Below are 21281 nucleotides of genomic sequence, written 5' to 3'. Positions count from 1 at the left end.
GACACTTAGAATGAAACAATGTTTAATATTTTGTAATTTTAGAGTCTAATACAGAAATCACCATTCTAAGAATCTATTATTAACACTGTTTTTCTATCGATCAATCAATTATTGACAGCAGACGTAAACACCAATGGCAGCAAAAATATCCAAAATATTTAACTTTCAAGTACCAACAAATTGTACATAGAGATTTTGAAAAAAATGGACAGTAACAAATATGGAAACTTGACAGGGTTTTATTTACCACTACATACGATCTTGTTTTTATATGCTTTCAAATCTATCAGACTAGTCCATATGACTTAGTTTTGACTTCCATTTCAGAAACGTATTTAATACACTATATATTATATAAAGATCATTAAGATGAGAAAATGTAACAGTGATCAATGATCTTTTTAAAAGAGCACATGTTTCAAGAAGAGCCTTATGTAATCTAACAGCTAATGTACAACTACATTACTAAACTACACATAAATATCAAATAGCGTATCTATCTGGAGTTTATTAGATTATACAAAGTACATTCTCTAAGATGAACGAGAGTAGCAAATACGAGGATAAATTAAACACATTACACTAGTGCAAGTCTACCACGCCTTGATTAACGAGGTTTTAAGATATTTCATATTCGAAGAACAAAAATCAAACGAATAACGATAATCAAACTAAGTCTCAGATTGTGGATAAAACAGGCAAGATGTTTCATGCAGCTCAGATCACACCGCAAACATAATACAGTTTTTAGGTTTTAAGGTAAAGTAAGTTTACCATGATAATATGTAAAATAGGTGTGTCTACGTCTGCTTGCTACAAACTAAAATGGCAGCAAGATGCTTCTTAACTTTATTGGTCCTTTAATATTTTGATCGAGATCTAAAATTTCTGAATACGAAAATAGAGTACACTCTTTCAGGAAGTGTAAAATCGCGAAAATCGTCCAAAGTCTTTGATCATTATGTGAGTTTTGCAAACTCATCTGTTAGGATGCAGAGTGTAGTTTTGTAGGGTACGTCGCTCCGATACTCGTATCCTCCAATCGTTTTGGCAGTTAGAACGGAACGAAGTCTCCAAACTGCACCCACAAAATCTGCAAGTTGAAATTGAAACTTTTGTCACCTTGATATCTACACTCTACAGGCTGGTTTGTGAATAAGTGCGCGAGGTAGATCGAGGCGTCATTAACTTAACTCAATATATCACTGAATAACTTAAATATTTTAGTGTGTCACATTTACCTGTACTTTTACGCGTATCCAAAGTCTCTGTCGGGGAACATAGCGGGAGCAGCAAGGGTCCAGCAGTAGATCGCATAACAAATCCAGGAGGAAGTTATCTTAACCCACAGAGAGGTCTTGCTGAAGGCTCCACTCACGAGACTATCAGTAGTGGCATTCCACCAATCAGTGAGGACCAGCATTAGGTAGAACACGGCTATCATGAACATGAAGTGGAAGAAAGAGTAGCTGTACGCGACTCCATCCTCTTCGTTGTCGTACACTCGGGGTTTTCCGTCCTGCACGCGGGGAATTGCTTGTATATATTATGTTTATTTTAGAGTTAGTTACATATTTATATGTCATTATAGAGAGGTTAGAGAGTCGACTGAGAATTCAAGACTTAATTAACAATTGGACTGAACACAATTAAATAAAACCTTCATTATTACTGAGTTAACCAGTCACCACTCACCTCGATATCATCACTGCCTCCATCAGCGCTAGTGCCGGTGCAGCCCAACAAAGCACCCTCCTCACCTCCCACACCCAGCTTCTGACTGTAGTTACTGGAACTTGTCTGGAGCACGCTCCACAACACCACAAAGAAGGTGATGGCAATGCCCACCAGTGTTGGGGCTATGTTGCTGTTGTGATCCGCCGCAGTGTCTGATTCTGTAGTGCTGTTCGTGTTCAGAGGGTTACAGCCACTAGGGTCTGCAGCAAATCCAGACCAGATCAGATAGGTGCAGTAGAGGGAGATAACTGACGACTGGAGGATGATTTGATTAATTGGATTATTATTATTATTGTACTATTATATTGGGACTCGTAGGCCAAAACGGAACTATTTTCAAAGAGAAAGAATTTAAGATTGAGAAGAGAAAGAATTTAAGATTCAGTCATGTTATTATCTATCTTCATAATATTATTTAACAGCAACCGTTTTTACTAGTATTGATTATGGCAATGATATTAGAGAAGAGGATGTGAGCGATATTAAACCGGGAGAGCCAAGGAATATAATGTCACAGTAACATTATACAATAAAGATCCCCCCACCGGCCGCCCCACCCCCCCCCCCCCCCCCCCCCTGTAACTCAGCTCAAGATTTATAGCAGGTGTAATGTATTTCGGTTTATAAAACAACTCTAATAAAGCTGAAATTACCTGAAGAAGCCCACTCTTAGGGTTGTGTTCTTGAACACCAGGAAGGATGGAAACGACGCTCACGAGGATACACAGGATTATGTTGATGGTGATTACAGCGATGTTCAGGCCGTTGCTGTCACACGATGTGTAAAACACGTACAGAAGCACATTTCCGGCGATGATAGCAACGAAGTTGAAGGAGAAGAAGAAGACAATGCCACACATCCAGGAGCGATCTTTGTTCTCAGCATTATCCAGCCAGGTCTCGTTCCACGTGTGAGCAAAGTCCACCAGGAGAAGTAACTGGATGATGATGAAGATGAAAGCAAAGATGTAGGCAATGATCATCCAAGGGTAGGCAAAAGAGTCTGGCATACCGGCAATAGATCCTATGATGGCAGCGATCACAATAAGGTACTTCCACAACCAGAATCCATTTTGGATAGGAGCTCTTATATCTTTACTGGAACGAACTTCTATCATGATTATCGACATCAAAAAGAAGAATAGAGCCACAGGGAAGCAAACTTTGTAAACGAAGAGATAAGTTCCAAGATCTTCACAGGACACGAGACCACCAGTAATAGGCTGGTATTTTCCTTCCTTACATATGCCAGGTATCTTTTTCATCTGCTCAGAGATTCCAGGAATACGGATAATCAGGGAGATGGCAGTCATAAGAAGTAGGATGCCACTGTACATGATACGACTGGTGGTACTGGATCGCATGGTGGGACAGCAGCTACTGATGCAGCCGCATGCTGCGCTACCAATGCAGCATGCCATCGAGCTAATTAAACAACCCATTCTTTGTCTTTTTTACAGCACTAAACTGCAGCACTTTCACATATTCCTACGATAAAATAGAAATAGTTTGGTTTAGTAGAAATATATGTGTAGCTTTACAGCAATCATAGGACACGTTTAATTTGATCACATTATAGGGTAGGAAATGACAAAAGGTTTGCATTTAATTTAGAAACGAGTACACGAAAAAGTAATTGGTCTGAAAAAGCAATTTGAAAATTCCTGAATAAAACAAGAACAAATATATTGTACGAAACAAATATAGTATATTGCATGTATCAATGTATCATCAGAACAAATAACAATTGGAAATATCAACAAATATCCTTAAATTTTATCTGCGTTCACATAGTCTGCTCCTGTATTGCTATCATCTAACAAACAGAAAACATGACATCTTGAAAAAACCAATTTGATATCAAAATAAATTATAATAAGCTTAATAAAGATATGAAAGATGTTGGAACTACTTCAAACATCTGAAAGTGAACTTAAGCTATTTGATAGCAAAATAAATCATAATAAGCCCAGCTTAAGAAAGATATGATAGATGAAGTATCATACATAAAGTTACTTCAAATATCTTAAAGTGAACTAAAGCAATTTGATACTAAAATAAATTGCCGAACTTAAAAAGATATCAAAGATGATGTAACTATTTCAACTATTTTAAAGGTATTCAAGCATGCAACTGTAAATATGCCAGATATAACATAGTATTTAGGTTTTAGTGGAGGTTCATCTGAAAAAAAATTAAAACAGAAGATTGATGCAGGCTGTGTAATTGTCGAAAAGCAATGTGAGTTCACTCACATATTATTTAAGGATGAACAAAAACAGATGCAATAAACAGTATGTAATAACTTAACTTTGGGCAATCCTCGATCGATTTCCTCCAGATAACACAATCGAGCATAGCACACCATGTATGCTGTAGATCACCGATATCAACTTCTGTATCTCAAGCTACAGTATATAGATCTATGTCTTTTATCGCAGCCAACTTGTGGGAGGTGCCAGGGTAGGATTGTTGAGATGGCCTAATCCTTGGACCTCATACAGTGGCCTGCATCGTTGTGCTAGGATGAAGGCAATGGGAGGAAGGTCGCCATAGATTTGACTAAGGTTGTGCCCAACAGTTCTGAGAAACACTTTCTCTTTAAATGTATAATATTAATGAATTTGGAATGAAGCGGCACTCAAAAAGGTTGAGTCCGGGAAGAGTCCATTCCTCCAACTTATTTACACTTTGTTACATACTTAAAATAATCACGTGATATGTATTATATCCAAATCATTGTGATCAAGCAATGGTAGGTAAAAATATGAATGAATCTAATACTTATATTTCACTTTAATTGTGTTTTGACGTGTGTATAAAAAAAACAGCTCAATAACATGCATTATATGATATCTATATCATTATTCTAAAATACAATTGATGAATTCAACTTTAAATTTATCCTGTGTTATTTTATGCCTCGATCATGCTTCAGTAATTGACAGCCTTTTTTTGAGATCAGGTAAGAATTTCAGGATATCATTGTCATCAACCTCATTAAAATCATTGTTATAAAAATCATCTAGATTTTTCCTCCAGTGTCCATCAGCAACAACGTCTTTCTGAGTTCTTTCTAGCCATTCCTCCTGGCTTTTCACTTTGTAGTAATTCAACTGAAATTTTAGATATCAAAGCAATAAAACAATAATTGTTTTGCTAATGCCTTACAGAACTATATTACTTACTCTTTTTGTCAAAAACAAACCATAAAAGGGATGGACAAATATTGAATTCTGCACAATTAATTCTTACCTGTATAAAGTCATTAGTAGGGTCATTCAATTTGTAAGCAAACTTCTTGACATGTTCTGGAATCGTGGATACGATGTTGAAATGTTCAGTGACTAATGGATATCCGGACTCCAGTACAGGATAATGAATGGTCTTCATTCTTCGGAAATATTTGGGCTGAATAATGGTCTTGTAAAGAATATCCAGATCTGCTCTTCTTTTAGTGAATGTCTCTACCACCAAATTGTTATCAGGTTTACTTATGTGTCCATTACTACCAAACCATGCCCAACCTAGAGCAAGACCACCATAATCAGTATAATCATTCAAGATATCTTTCAAAGTTCTATTTCCTTTAGGCAATATGAATTCATCATCATCTATCAAAGCTATCCAATCAGATTTGCAACCATATAAACTCAGAGCATACACTAAACCTTTCTGCTGTGTGTTCAAAGACATCTTCAGTTGAGCATCACGATATGAGTCATCTTTCCATGGAATGTATGTCACAGTCTTTTTTTCAATGTATGGTTTAAGTACACTATACAAACCATCTCCTGATTCATTGTCTAAAATGTAGAAGTGATCCACACCAATCAATAGGTGATATTCTAACCACTCTTTGATAAATGAGGCAGAGTTTCTGGTTAAAGTAGTGATGGACAAATGATGTGTTTTTTTGGGTTCCTGGCAATTGGACATCAAAACCTTTGAAGCATATTCACCTTTTAGCATGAACTTTATGTCAATCATACATAGGTAGAAGATGAATAGCACAACACATAAAATACTTGTTGGTTTCACTCTGTAACAGCCCATAACTTTGGAGAGTACCTGGATAAAATGTGATTTTACAAATTAATGATGTTTTTTTTTTCTTTGTTCAATGTTCAAGCAATTGTGAAAATTTTCTGGCTAAAGTGTTTGTGTACCAGAAGCAGAGGAACAGAGAAAATGTACAAAATATGAGCCTTGTCTCTAAAACCTCAACTCAACTAGTGTTCCGTGTGTGCAAAAGCTTTCAGGCACGCGCATTCCTTGCCATGTTAGTTACCTGTCCTTCCAAAACCAAACTAGCAGTCAAGGACAAAAAGTCATACACCAAATGGGCATTATATTTTATGAATTGTTTTACATCTTTTTATCCTGTAAAATGTGCTAAAATTAGATTTCTTGTTTCATTGACAATTTCTCTGAAGCAGGACTCAACATATTGTAATAATACAGGGTGGGCCAAAAGTCAGTACCCATATGTTGGCCTTAATAGCTCCGCCGTGTTTTATATTTGAGAGCTGTTGCTTTGCAGATGGCATACTGTACTTACTGGTTCAAGGATTCCGTCGTCAAAATTTGAAAATTCGAATATTTTAGACCACGCCCATTCAATATTAAAACACCTATATTGTTTTCTCTGAACATGCTGAACGCCTAATTTTTTCAGAGACGGTAGATTATTAAATGTTGCATATGATCTAAAAACATGAGGCAAAACGGATTAGAAATGACGAAGTTATCAAACATTTTCTGTATCTCGTTAACAATACTGACTGGGTTATTATGTGACACCGTGACACGACACCTTAATTGGGCACTCTTAACAATTCCCATAATGATTAACGGGGTAGTTAACGGGGGCACCTTATCACGTGATTAGTAAACCAATCACCTGATCACACGTAATGAATTAACTCGTTATGCTTCATATCTCGGTCATCTGAGAAGCTACAGTTCTAATTCTTTCAGGACAAACGTAATTCGAATGGATTAACACAATTCAATAACATTTAGCTTGATCCGACTATCCAAACTATCAAATAAATGTGAAAATGAACCTCCATTTGAAAAAGATGAACGCGAATATTTTTCGAGTTGACAAATTCCTCGAACCAGTGGTGGTACTAAGTCATACCAGAAAGAAGTATTTAAATTGGGAGCTCAGTGACTAAGCTATAAAGGCCAACGTATGGGTACTGACTTTTGGCCCACCCTGTATATTCAATGAAACAAGAAATCTTTTCAATGAAACAACAAAATTAAATTTTTAGCACATTTTACAGAATAAAAAGATGTAAAACAATTTATAAAAATATAATGCCATTTGGTGTATGACTTTTTGTCCTTGATTGCTACTGCTAGTTTGATTTTGAAAGGACAGGTAACTAACGGGGCAAGGAATGTGTGTGCCTGTAAGCTTTTGCACACACCGAAACGCTAGTTCAGTTGAGACAAGGCTCATACTAGGATCAGAAGAAAATTGTTAGCAGACATTAGGGGTTCTGTTTATAGTTGAAACTATGGGTTGCAGTCTTGTTGTGACAGAAAGTCTACACTATAATATGCCTAATAGCGTAGCTTTTCTGTGGTGTCTCCAAAGATCTACAATCGTCTGCCTGATACCATTTCATCGGCTCAATGACTGGAATCATTTAAAGCTCTTCTAAAAACTTTTCTGTCTAAACTGCTCCTTCATGAACTTGAAAATCTTTATCGGTTATTCATTTTGGTCAATATTGGTGTTCGATTTTTACATATAAGTATCATTTTCTGCATTAGACTTAGCGATATATTTTCAAGCATACGTTACCGGTCTTTATTTTATTCAAGTACTTTTCTGGGATCTTTAGGTTAAACACTGCTGAGTATAAGTTTTATCTTAAAAGTGGTGTTATTGAACATCATTTTATTGAGATGACGAAGTATCTCAAGCAGCACTTTATACCTCCACTTAGAACTTGATTAGTCACGAACAATAGAATCATTATAAATCAATACAATTAAACATCTTGATCAATAAATGCCTAGCAGCACCAGACAGCGGCCGTGTACCTTTTTCGACTCCACGGAGTCCCTGATGGACTCTTGTTTACTTTTGTTAATAATTTGACCGCAACCTTTCTTTCTCGAAACATAAATCCTACTGTACTTCATTACAGTATTAAGATAATATAAAGCAAATCGTGTGAATATATGACTACGAAATAGATCTATAGATTTGTCCATAATATTTAATACCGTATTGATGGTTTTGAATTTTGTATATTGAATTTTAATGTGAAGCGTTTACTCTTCCCCCTCGGCAATTAATTAGAAAGTTAGATTAATGACAACAATTGCCAAATGACGTAGTAGATATAGATGTTCGATGTTGTAGAGTGATTTCAAGAGTAGTGGTCCACAGGGGTCCGAAAAAGCCGTACAGGCACTTGGGTTCTTATTCTTGTCACTAGTCCCAATTGGATTCACTTTACACAAAACATGGACGTTTAAAATTTAGACGTACACATTGGCACGATATTTATTAGAAAGCAAACAGTATAAAATAATACGTGCGTGCGCGGCTTGAGCCGCGCCGCATAACAATTGATGCGTTTAGGGGCTGGAGTACGCGTGTTTACAGATTTATGAATTGTTGCATTATAAATATTTAAAGTTGACGATATATTATGATCTAATAGTAAATTTTTCAAAGCTGGCTTGGACTTAGGTAAAATTATAACTAATTTATTTAAAAGAAAAAACCACGGATAGTTTTAAAATTACATAGTCGTATAACTATAATCAAGTTAATCCTGTTTTCAAGAATGCGCAGCTTTGGCGGCCAGTTATTGACTTGTACATAAAATTGAATTTTAAATAGAAATGTGAATGTATTAAAATTTAAAACTTTCAAAACGGAGGCTTAAAAATATTATTATATTATGATTGTAAAATAAAGGATAAAATTTTAAATTTGTTTCACTAAAATTTGTTTCACTATTATTGTTATTATATTGTGCATATAGTTCGAGGATATATAAAAACTTCAAGGTGGATATTATTATATATTGGAGAGCTGGCGAAAGATTGTGAACTTTGTATCAATGGTCATAATTAGCTATAAATATTTTAAACTTACATGGTTTAATCAAAATCACAAACCAATAAACCACAATAAATAACAGGATTGGAAAAAATTGTATGGTAGCGCTCGATCCAATTTCTAGCGAATTTTTAGTGAGCAGCACCCAAACATTTTTCGTAAAAAAACTTTTTTAATGTTGAAAGACTATAAAACAGTTTTGCTGATCAGTATAGTATTTAAATAGTTTTTAGGCAAAAATTATATGTTTTTGTGCAGCAACAAAAGTAGATTCACGATGCCAACAACAAAGCAAAAGCCCGGCCCATAATTCAAAAAATACATTTTTCTTCTAATACAAAGATTTTAATTTCCTGAATTTGGATTAACCGGATTTTTAATGAAATGAATGTCGAATAGTTTTTTTAAAAGCGCGCTATCAAGCGTGTTAAATCACTTTACAGTTTGTTCTAACCAGAGACCTGAGCAGTGGCGTAACGTTGCCTGTTGGCGCCCCCTGCCGAAAAAAGCGCCCCCCTGTTGGCGCCTCCTCCCCTTTTGGTGCCCCTCCCTAAAATTGAACAAATTAGGTGATTTTAAAGAATACGCCGGTAAAATCTCTAAAAAAGTGTGTATCTAGAGCAAAACGCGCAGTTTTGCTAGTACTTTAGTTAAGTTTTCGAAATTGTCCCACATTCAAACGACGATCTGGCGCCCCCCTAAGACGGCGCCCCCTGCACAGCGGGGTCAGCAGGGCCTTTCGTTACGCCACTGGACCTGAGCTGATCTCGCTTGCAGAAAAAGTCATTCTGGACACCGATTATGCTGATGACATGGCTATTATGGACAACTCAGGGGAAGGCCTACAGGAGTCAACTGATTTATTAGTTCATTACAGCTCCTACGCTGTGCGCTGGGCTCAGAATAAATGCAAAGAAGACCCAATGCATGGCTGTAAGCAAGTGTGCCTCCCAGCGACCTTTCATCAAGGATGATTTATTGAGCTGTCGGTTGAGGGTGAACCCGTTGAGCAGGTTTGCAACTTTGTCTACCTGGGTGCAACTATCAGTGGGGATGGGACAATCGACAGAGACCTGGATGTCCGTATCCAGAAGGCTAATGGCGCCTTTCATCAGCTCTGGAACATTTGAGAAAAGACAATTTTTTTTGAGAAAAGACAATTTTATTATTTATCACCAATTCAATACATAATCAATAAATATATATCCGAATAAATGTGATTTAAAATTAAATGAAACAAGTATGCTAGCAGCTAGCGCGCTTGTATTTAATAAATATTCACGCTGTTAAAAATGGGTCTTACCACACCGCCACTCACATTAGCACAGTTGGTGAACGGACCCAGGCGCTGTTAAGCTTTTATGAGCCCTGGTTGACTGCTGAGAGTGGCGACGGGTCTGACATTAATTTTATTTTAGTTTTCCCTATATTCCAATAAAATTTTAGTTTTGAGTTAAATGATTTTTATGCGATATTTAAGTTGAAGCTGCTTGCAATACATTATGCATTATTGCTTGAAAATTGTTTAAATATGCTCGCTATACGCTTAATTTTTAAATACCGTATGTATATGTACACACTAAATAACAATAATAAATAAATAAATAAATTAAAAGAGGTCCAAAACCAGTTCAAGCATGCGACACCATGATGAATACATTGACATCGGAAGCTGCAAGCTTATTAACGTTTGATTCCACGTTGATCTGTTATTATGAAGTCACCTTCAGGCGGTGTCGACGGATCATGCGAAAAGGGTTTTTGACAGGATGTGCCCTTACCATAATTAAACTGAACCATTGCCTGGTACGATGTAAACATGGGTGGTGGATAAGAGAGCCGCGCAAGCGCTCGCGCGCGCATTTGTGTTGCTCTGACAAATAGCGCTTGAATAATTTAGCTACCAAGACGTAAATCGCACGTTACGTGCGATTTATGTATCATTTTTCCCTTCAGATAAAGCGAACGGTACACCCGCGTGTAACCTTCTTCAATGGGTTGTGTGTGTGTTTGGTGGAGTGAGTGTATAATGTAATGATTGAATGAATCTTTTTATTTTGTGGTGTATATATGATGTGAGTGACAGGTGTAAAATGTAAAAGATATAAATATAAATGGGGGTCTTTTCATAGGAAAGTGTTGAAGTTTAAGTCCTGCCAGTTAATATTGTTAGTTTGGTGTTGAGCCTTCATGATAGAATACTTCAATTGGGATTTAATTGTGAACCTATTTTACCACGTGCATTTGACTGTTCAAGAAACGTATTCCATAGATTTGCCCCTTTATATGCGAAATTGTGAGATGAGTGTGGTGTCACAAATCTGTCATCTCTGAGCTGAGACTTCTTAAATAGAGAATACATGGATATGGGCTGATGACTCTTCACTATCTTTATTGTTTCAGTAATGCATCTGTATCTATATATGTTATGTACTGTCATTAGTTCCTTAGATTGGAAAATCGGTTTTGTTGATTCTCTAGAGTGGAATTCTGCCCCAAGTATTTGGCAGCGATGTGGCCTTACTTGTCTATCACCAGTCTTCCTCAAGCTGATACATATAGAACACGGTTTAATGTGAGGTATAGTTGATTCATTGGATATTTGACCTTTCTTGTTTATACTGCACTGGATTGGCCTGCTACGAGAACAAGTTTTAAACTTGTCGCTAAATGCTTCCGAGTCCCCAAATAAGATTCGGACACATTTCTTCTGTGCAAGGAATAGCGGTGAAAGCTTATTAATTGATACACCACCCCATACAGTTATACCGTATCCTAGATGAGATTCAAAAAGGGTGTGGTATATCTGTTTGTACAGCTGGCTGGGGAGGGAGTTTTTTATTCGATAAATACGGCCACATATACTGTTTAATTTCTTAGTTAGAATAGCAGAACTATTAAGACTCCAACCAAGATCAGGATCTATAGGGCTGCTGTCCTCACCATCTTGTTGTATGGAGCTGAAGTCTGGAACACCACCAAAAAGCAGATGAAACGCTTCAAGGTTTTCCATCAGACCTCCTTGAGAAGGATCATTAGGATTAAATGGTTCTTTCATGTGACCAACGAAGAAGTTCTTAGGAGGGCTGGCATCAAGTCAGTTGAGACTTTTATCAGTGCTGCCAGGCTACGTTGGTATGAACATGTAATTAGAATGCCAGACTCTAGACTACCGAGGTTTCTGTTGAACTGGAAGCCAAATTATGGAAAGAGGTCAAGGGGCAGACTCCGTAAGAACTGGAAGACCTGCGTACTTGAAGATGCTGCTAAGTTTACAGGTGTTGCAAACATCGACAACAACACAACAGAAGCCTTGGCTACCAACCGAGTACAGTGGAGACATATGTTACGCCGCCAGCGCGATGTGTGTGATGCAGGCCACTCCAACGACTAGGAGGAGACCTTACCATGTAACATGTATGTATACAGCAAAAATAAGAGAGGGCCTAAAAGAGAACCCTGAGGGACACCAGATAGCACGTGTTTCACCTCAGACCAATGTCCTTCTACAGAAACTCTCATAGTCCTATCTGTTAGAAAATCCTTTATAACATCTAATACTTTTCCCTAACACCAAATCCTTCCAATTTAGACAGAAGTCTAAAGTGGGGGACTGTGTGTTAGATTGATTCTAAATACATTTTCAAAAAGTTAGCTGATAGAATGTCTAGAAAATCAGGACAAAGATACAGTGAGGCAATGACATTTATCAGGGTCTTTAAAACATAAGATTTGACCTATTGAGAACAACAATTATAGCTCTTAGAGGCAAAAGAGGGATAAAAAGTGGTAGCGCTGTTAAAATATCAGAACTAGATATAAATTTAGAGCCAACAAATTGAACTGGCTACTTCTACTACTTAATTAAAGGGTTTTTATAAAATTTACTAAGATTTTTTATTGAATTTCATATTGAATTTTTATATAGGGTCAATGCTATATTATGTGTACCGTATATTGTTTGAATTTTTCCAGTTAAAAAATACATTGCAAAAGATTACATTACAAAAGATTACATTACAAACACACAAATACACATCAAAAGTAGGGCATTCCGAGCTTTGTAACTAACTTCAGATTATCACGAAAGAACGGCAATCGGCTTGCCTTTATTGATATATTAGGCTACGTGGCCAAATGCAAAATGGTTAGCACTATGGTTTGTAGTATACTGCAGGGTACCCTTGACCCTTGTATCACCCTCCGGGATTGATAAATGTCCATTGGAATGACGTATGTTCGCTTCTCAAGCAGAAGTTCTGGGTTTTTATCCCAGTGTCACCTAGTCTAGAGAGTGAGCTTAGGATTCCATCGAATCAATAACATCACATATCTGTGTAAAATTTCCTGATCGATCAGTTCACAGTTGATTCAAACGAATGTTGGGAAATCGTGATTGAGGTTAGATGGGGAAGCGCCTTTCCAAAAGATCCAGTATCCTCTTAGGATACCCCTCCGATATATCTATATTATGGTGTACTGTAAACAAAGTACTGTACTATATTAAGCTACTTTTAGTAAATGTATGTTCCCCTACTTTTCACCTACCCATGTGCTTACACTTACTGTGTGACGCACTTATTGCAACTCTTCTATGGATGAGCTTTTTATGTGTGTTAATTAATATTTTAATCAAAAGGTTGCAGGTTCGGGCTTACTAATACCATCAATCCTTGGGGTGGGCTAAGGACCAGTGGCGTACGCGTAACAAAGGCACCCGCTGACCCTGCAGTGGGGGGGGCCAAATCGTCATTTGAATGTGGGACAATTTTGAAAAAATTCACTTCAGTACTAGCAAAACTGCACGTTTTGCTCTAGAAACACATTTTTTAGAGATTTTGCCGGCGCAGCATATCCTCTAAAATCACCTAATTTGTCTAACTTTAGGGAGGGGCGCTAAAACAAAATGGGGCGCCAATAGGGGGGGTGCTTCTTCAGCGGAGGGTGCCAACATGCAACGTTACGCCACTGCTAAGGACATGGTTAAATCTATGCTATCCTTAACGGACTACGTAACCAAATTTTAACACACAAATATCCCACAAAGCTATGTCCTCATGATTGCTCCCAATATGAGCTGATCAACCAGTATGACTGTGAATTCATGAGCTATGGCGGGCAATGAGGTATGTAATATATATAATAACCTATGATTGAAGATTACCTAATCAATGCTTGTTTATAATTCTATATTAAACATTTTCGTGAATTGATTTCATGGATCTGTTTTATTGACAGGTTGACTAATAATGTTCTAATAATACAATATATTTCAGGATTTGGAAGATAATATCGACCAGATCAACGTGAATGAGATCCAAGAAAACGGCATTGATAATATTGAGATTTTGGAGGATCTAAAGAATCAAAATATTTTACTCAATAAGAGTAATCATGTGGAAACTGATGTAAAATTAATAGATCTAGAAGATGATATAAAAGATAGCAATTTAAATGCAGTTGAATCAACTGAAAAGATTGTCGATAATTATGATCCTGACAAGAAGTTTGAATCCTGTATCGAAATCAATGAGAATAACGTAAAATCTAATGAAGAACTATTGGACAATCATGATGTGGATAGCATTGAATCCTCCTGTGATGAGAACAAGGAGAACTCAGAACAACCGCCTATTTCAAGGACTAAACCTATTGTTCATTCCCCTTCAGAAAAACCACTCTGTCAGAAACACACTAAGAGTTCTAACCAGCTTATAAAAACAGACTGTGACGAGTGCTTCTCATTGCTTTCAAATCCGACAACATCTATATCTCAGATATTTGGAGCAATGAGAGAGTGGATGCCAGGAAGTCAGAAAAAAATGAATGTTTTAGTCGAAGAAATATTAAGAAGAGGTGCACATATAGATGACATGGATGGACTAGAAGGTAACACCATGCTGCACTATGCCTGTAAATCAGCCTCTGAAGGTATCGGATCCAGTGACATGGCAAAACAACTTGTGAAAGATCTGATTGATAAAGGTGCTAACTTTAAGCTCAGATCACGGTGGACTGACATGCTCCCGCTTCATTTTGCAGCATATTTCAACTGTCCGGAGATACTGGGAGTACTGTTAGATGCATCAAGCAACAGTGGTATGTACACAAACTATGAAATATTGCATCCCTAATTCATCAAATTTTTACGAGATTTGCTAATTATTATTTCTGAATTTTAAAATTTTCCCACAGTATTAGTGACGATTGATAAATTGCACAGATCATTTCCGCATTTAAAATCTGCTGAAAAGAAAATTGCATCTCCTTGCTACTAACAGAAAATTTACTAAAACGGTAAACACCTTTTCAAAAATATAAAGATTAGCACAAGCCTTTGATGTACAAGTTTTATCCAAACATCCTTTGAAGTTGCATCCTTTACACCTTTACATAAGAGAAGTCTTGTGATAATTATTTCCAAAAACACACATGACTGTCTTAGGTTATATTGGTGCCGTGCATTAATTTCTGTCCAAACCCTTTGAAATCAACTAGTTTACTATTCGTTAAACTCTGACTAGGCACCAATTACCATGTGAGTGTTAAAACCTGAAACCTGAAATGTAACTGACAATACAACATCCGTACCTACTTTGAAGTTTGAGTATTAATGTATGGCCTCTAAAAGACAGAGACCTTGAGCTGACAATTTAGCACCTGGCTAGTTACAACACGCGATTTACGATTACAATGCACAGCTTATCAATATCAACAACAAAGTAACCATAAAATGAAATGCTCTACTTTAATCCTCAATAATATTTTCCAATCACTGCATGATTTAGTCGTTCTCAGGTTTCCAGCTACACTAATCACTTGCCTCACAGCATTGTAACCTGTCAGTTTCACTTGTCTACGTTTCTAGGTCTCTTTAACTTTGGCCCGGCTCGGAAATCCCGACTCTTCTTCCACTCAAAATTGGGGGATTTTTATCCTCGATATCTCTGGTATCATCACAAATTTCGCTTGAAAACGATGGTTCTCTGAATCTGTACCACTGTAAACTGTGTTAATTTTATTTAGTCTCTAATTTCTCTTCTTGTTTTACACTCTACTCTGAGAGACTCACAGTTCTTGTTTTGACGATTTCGCTCCGGTTTATCATTGATTTTTAAACAGCGTTCTGAACTGCATCAAACTGATCCCGTCATTTTTTTGGTTAGCAAAGTTTAATATTATTTTTCAATAAGATAGACAGATTATGGCAATTTTGTATGAGCGTCCTTATTCAACTTCAGTCATAATAGTTTATAATAGTCACAGCAAGATAAAGCTCTCTAACGTCCTAAAACTGAATAAGTTGACAGTCTTTAAACCTTATAATTATTAACTAGCAGGAACCCGTCTAAAGTGGATGTCGTGGTGTCAGTAAAATGGTACGGATATATATATATATATATATATCGTCTCGCTTTATATATAATAAGATTATTACTGTAAGCAGATAATTCACGTTAAAATCTGCTTCTACAAGCATGAGGGTCCCTTATTTTATTTGTAGAGAGCTGTTATAAAGCAATGAATTACACACGAACACCAAGTTTATCCATTGTAAATATGCAATAGTAGGCACGTGATAAGACAATTAAAAGGTAACAAAAGTGACAAATACTATTATACTATTAATTAAATTGTAATTAAACACCACCTGCCAGATATAGACGCACGGTGTAAGGAGTACGACCAGGGAACAGCACTACACATGGCAGCTTCAGGGCTGTGTTACAAGGCTGCCAGGTTTCTTATAGACCGGGGATCTGATCCTACACTCATCAACAACAAGGTAACAACCACTCTCTCTCTCTCTCTCTCTCTTTTCTCTCTCTCTCTCTCTCTCTCTCTCTCTCTCTCTCTCTCTCTGTCTCTCTCTCTGTCTGTCTCTCTGTCTCTGTCTCTCTCTCTGTCTCTCTCTCTGTCTCTGTCTCTCTGTCTCTGTCTCTCTGTCTCTCTCTCTCTCTCTCTCTCTCTCTCTCTCTCTCTCTCTCTCTCTCTCTCTCTCTCTCTCTCTCTCTCTCTCTCTCTCTCTCTCTCTCTCTCTCTCTCTCTCTCTCTCTCTCTCTCTCTCTCTCTCTCTCTCTCTCTATCTCTCTCTCTCTCTCTCTTTTATTAATCTAAACCCCCATTTGTCATTAAGTTATCATATCGAGGCAATCTCATTTTTATGTTGATATTATACCTAGTAGTCTCTAACACCTGTGTCACGAGCGAGATACGTTGTTTTCATGTGTACATCACTCTCAGATAACACGTAACACCCCAGTACAAGACTCCGTACGAGTGTATAGCTGAGGGAACAAAACACGAGCTCCGCCAAACTCCAGACTCAGTTGAACAACTCAGAGCACTCCTAAAGAGCGCTAAATCTCCTGTTGCTGACGAAGTTCTTAAAGATATCGGCGTCTCAATAGGTTACTCTTCTGCTATTAACAGTTCTTTTATTTAGCATTGCTTATCCTCAGCTCTCATGCTTTTATGTTTCAAGGTTTAAATCCTCAACTCTCATTAAATACCCACCATCTACTCTCTTTAGTCAGCAACCCTCACTCTGACCGAAGGTAGCTCTAATTACGTGACCATGATTCAGGTGACGACGTGCAGGTTGAGGGAGGTAAGACAGGAACCCTCAAGTTCTGCGGTAAGACCCAGTTTGCTAGCGGAGTTTGGTGTGGTGTCGAGCTACATGATAAGACTGGTAAAAATAACGGCTCTGTAGCTGGGGTTACCTACTTCAAAGCTAAACCTGGTTTCGGTTAGTACTCACTGTTCGTCTGTTAGACCTGCTCATTGCTAACCCATCAACAGTAATGTCGGTATTTTAAAGCCGTATAGTTAAGTGAATCCCTTGCATTGCGAGTGATTCACACAGGACACTACTGCAAGTCTACTGCAACTGAATTGCTGCACTGTTTTAAAGTTTCTGTTTAGGAATTTAGTGTTGGCATCTCAGGGGAGCTCAAACAATGATATTGAGTAGAATTATGGTGTTGATCATTAACTTTTAAACATATGCAAAATTGGTGATCCTTCATTCCTCTTGATCTATAAATGCATGCGTTTCCATTTCTTGGAATGTGCCAGAAATATTTTATCAAATATGTAAACATGATGAACTCTCAATTGCAACAGCTTTACACAGGTTTAATACTCTTTCAGGTATGTTTGCTCCTCCTAGTAAACTATCAGTGCTTGAAAAACAGAGGAGACCTTCTCAAAGCAGCAGCTCTTCTGATACCGCTAAACTTAAGGTTGATAACATTAAAAAGTATATAATATAAAAACTAAATTAAATTATACAGCCAATTAAACACCTTTATATTTATATTATTTATATTAGTCTCACTCTTATCAATGTAAAGCTAATCACCATGCCATAGAGCTGTAGAGTGCCTGCACATACCCTAGATATCCATGTTCTTGTAACTGTACATTCAGGATATATCCAGCTCTCTTTCTCTGCAGTGACAATTGTAATGTACTTACTAGTCCGGATATATTATAATGTCCTACCTTAGATATAATACGCAGCACCAGTATAGTACAAAGTTAGCCGCGATATTACATTGTACACTACAACTCTGTACTACACTATTATTATATGCTACTACTACATACTATTGTTCTGTTATATTTAACTATATAGTGTGCCACCACTAATTTAAGAGCTTGATTTGTGGGAAGTTGCGGAAAAACTGCGAGCAGCGGCAATCAAACACTTACTTTCAGTGGTGGCAAGCAATTCAACACATAGGCATGCAGTGTTTAATACTGTCATTCTTTACGGAGAATGTGTGTAATTTCTTCTCCTTTGCTTATCAACTTATCACTCCTTTTCGGGGGATACTTCTGTATTTATACCCTTATTAATTTTGTAATGACGTTTTTGGCTTATCATCTAAATATATAATAATTAACATTCCTTAGAAATTGTATCATGTTCGGTATCATATTCATATTTCATGCAATATTTATTATATACCAGACTTGTAGAGCCCTAAATGAGCTTTAAAAGTTAAAATATCATATTCTATAAATTAATACTATTTTTAATAGTACTAAGCGGGACAATAGTTTGTTTTTATGTACCCGTCTGGCGCGGCCCCCTAAACCCCCCCCCCCCCCCCCCACCTGCACCCGTCCCCAATCTCGTATCGGAAAATGATCCAATTCAAGGGCTCAGTGTAAATACAGTTGTACCTGCAACGGACAATTGATTGTTACCATAAAACCTGCTGTAACACTATAATTATCGTAGTTAAAGCGCTTAATCTCCTTTGTTATTATCCGAGTAGTCACTAATACATTCGACCCTTTACTTCTGCAAAACATTAACACTAACAGAGCTGAGTTTAATATAATATAATTAACTGCATATTATGTAGTTTATTAAAATTAATTATAAACATTGTTTATCCTGCAGGTTGGCGACAGGGTGACTGTGATAGGGTTTAAGCTTGGTTATATTAGGTTCCTGGGAAAAGTTCGCTTCGCTGGAGGGTATGTCATACAACAGTGCACTAACTGCAGCATACCAAAATAACAAATCTTTATTATTTTACCTCCCATATTGTTAGAACCCTAGAACTGTAGTTGTTACTAATATAACGAATTATTGCATCAGCTCTTACCTGTCGTGCGACATCGAACTGAACTTTAATTATTGTTACAGTAATTAAATATCTGAATTCTCACATTCTGATCCAGGTCGTAATTATTACCTCTAATTAGATTCTTGAGCTAAGAAAATAATGCGACTATTCTTTCCATCACTAATCACTATTGATACATCACTAGAGCACCTAGTTCCTGCACATCTTTACAGAAAACGATTCATGGATCAAATGCAAATCCTTTTAACATTCAGGGCTACTCCCTCAACCTTAAAAGTAACATATTTTGACCGCACTTCACTCCTTGTAACCCCTCTTGTAACCCCTCTTGTAACCCCCCTTGTAACCCCCCTTGTAACCCCTCTTGTAACCCCTCTTGTAACCCCTCTTGTAACCCTCTTGTAACCCTCTTGTAACCCCTCTTGTAACCCCTCTTGTAACCCCTCTTGTAACCCCTCTTGTAACCCCTCTTGTAACCCCTCTTGTAGCCCCTCTTGTAACCCCCCTTGTAACCCCTCTTGTAACCCCTCTTGTTCCCCCCCCCCCCCCCTTGTTACCCCCTATTTTCCCTCAGTGTCTGGGTAGGAGTGGAGTTAGATAAACCGTACGGCAAATGTAACGGAACGAAGGATGGTGTAAAATACTTCTCCTGTAAACCTCAGAACGGAGTACTCGTACCAATAGACAAAGTTAAGAGGTAACTGAACTTGTTTTATCTTTATTATTTCCTTCTTTGTAGCTTTGTGTTTTGTTGACAGTTGAGTTAGTTATATCAGTGCCTATATTATCTTTCTCAGGATAGTTTTTTAACGTGTAAACCAGACTATGATAGTCATTGACGTCTCAACTATAAAATTAGTGGCCCCTCCTGAGGTAATCCTGAAAATAGAGAACTTTTAGCTCTTAAAGAAGTGTCAGGAACTCAGCCTGAAGTTTATACTTACCAACACATCTCATAAAACTGTTAATTAAGTTTACATTACTTGTCATGACTGTAGGGCGGGGTCCCACTCCTCACTCGCTAGATACACGTAAGTAATGCAGCAATATATAATGTAATATGACACGGTACAGTGTGGATCAGAGCGAGCACATGGTGAACTGATGTCTGTAGCCGCGTGTCTCTTCTCAATCACTCTGATCTGTCAGCCACCACACTCTACAAGACTAAAGTGTGGCAGGGTCTGTTCATCAGTCCTGTGATACAGAGTATTCAGCATCATGGGATTCTGGGAAATAGTTATCTGTACTGTACTAAACGAGATAGTTATGTGGCATAATGCCATAGTTAGGTGGCATAATGCCATTATAGTTGGGTACATTCGTAAGTTTTCAGCTACGAGAATATAGTCTGTACCTATCTCCTAGTGTCTATCTACGTGCTAGATCTGTTATCACTATGTGACAGATTATTCGAATATGCTATTATTATATATTATATATCTAGTCAGAGTAGCAGAGCTCTAGTGTTAGCTGTAGGGAGTGAGTCATATCAAAACAGATCACCAGGTACCACAACTTTACAGCCCCACTATAACTCTATAACACGCCTCATTTCCACTATAACACCCTCATTTCCACTATAAAACGCCTCATTTCCACTATAACACGCCTCATTTCCACTATAACACGCCTCATTTCCACTATAATACGCCTCATTTCCACTATAACACGCCTCATTTCCACTATAAAACGCCTCATTTCCACTATAACACGCCTCATTTCCACTATAACACGCCTCATTTCCACTATAACACGCCTCATTTCCACTATAACACGCCTCATTTCCACTATAACACGCCTCATTTCCACTATAACACGCCTCATTTCCACTATAA

At 37.4% G+C, this 21281-nt stretch overlaps 2 protein-coding genes and 1 long non-coding RNA gene across 3 annotated transcripts in view; 1 reads left to right on the top strand and 2 right to left on the bottom strand.

The window, feature by feature from the left end:
• Positions 1–21: 21 nt before the first annotated feature.
• On the bottom strand, positions 22–3257 carry LOC134813744 (serine incorporator 1-like). Its single transcript, XM_063821621.1, has 4 exons — positions 2391–3257; positions 1696–1992; positions 1242–1519; positions 22–1093 (listed from the first exon to the last, which is right to left on the bottom strand). Exons 1-3 carry the CDS (start codon positions 3177–3179, stop codon positions 1250–1252), a joined length of 1356 nt encoding a protein of 451 aa, XP_063677691.1. The 5' UTR covers positions 3180–3257; the 3' UTR covers positions 22–1093; positions 1242–1249.
• Positions 3258–3379: 122 nt separating this feature from the next.
• On the bottom strand, positions 3380–5810 carry LOC134815031 (uncharacterized). The gene is made up of 2 exons (XR_010160208.1): positions 4993–5810; positions 3380–4853 (listed from the first exon to the last, which is right to left on the bottom strand). It is a non-coding gene; the product is annotated as an uncharacterized LOC134815031 (long non-coding RNA).
• An 8063-nt stretch (positions 5811–13873) lies between these two features.
• The window catches only part of LOC134815015 (CAP-Gly domain-containing linker protein 4-like), a gene marked incomplete in the record, with an annotated part of 15358 nt that continues 7950 nt past the window's right edge, over positions 13874–21281 (top strand). The window contains 8 exon segments of the mRNA XM_063823453.1: positions 13874–13959; positions 14110–14932; positions 16492–16619; positions 17097–17244; positions 17421–17585; positions 17990–18081; positions 19254–19330; positions 20018–20140. Coding sequence (XP_063679523.1) covers positions 13945–13959; positions 14110–14932; positions 16492–16619; positions 17097–17244; positions 17421–17585; positions 17990–18081; positions 19254–19330; positions 20018–20140 — 1571 coding nt within the window.

Source organism: Bolinopsis microptera, chromosome 1, assembly GCF_026151205.1.
Source record: "Bolinopsis microptera isolate Bmic1 chromosome 1, MBARI_Bmic_1.0, whole genome shotgun sequence".
In the NCBI taxonomy this organism is placed as follows: Eukaryota; Metazoa; Ctenophora; class Tentaculata; order Lobata; family Bolinopsidae; genus Bolinopsis; species Bolinopsis microptera.
Note: the sequence above shows the minus strand (reverse complement) of the source record. Positions and strands in the feature narration are given on the sequence as shown.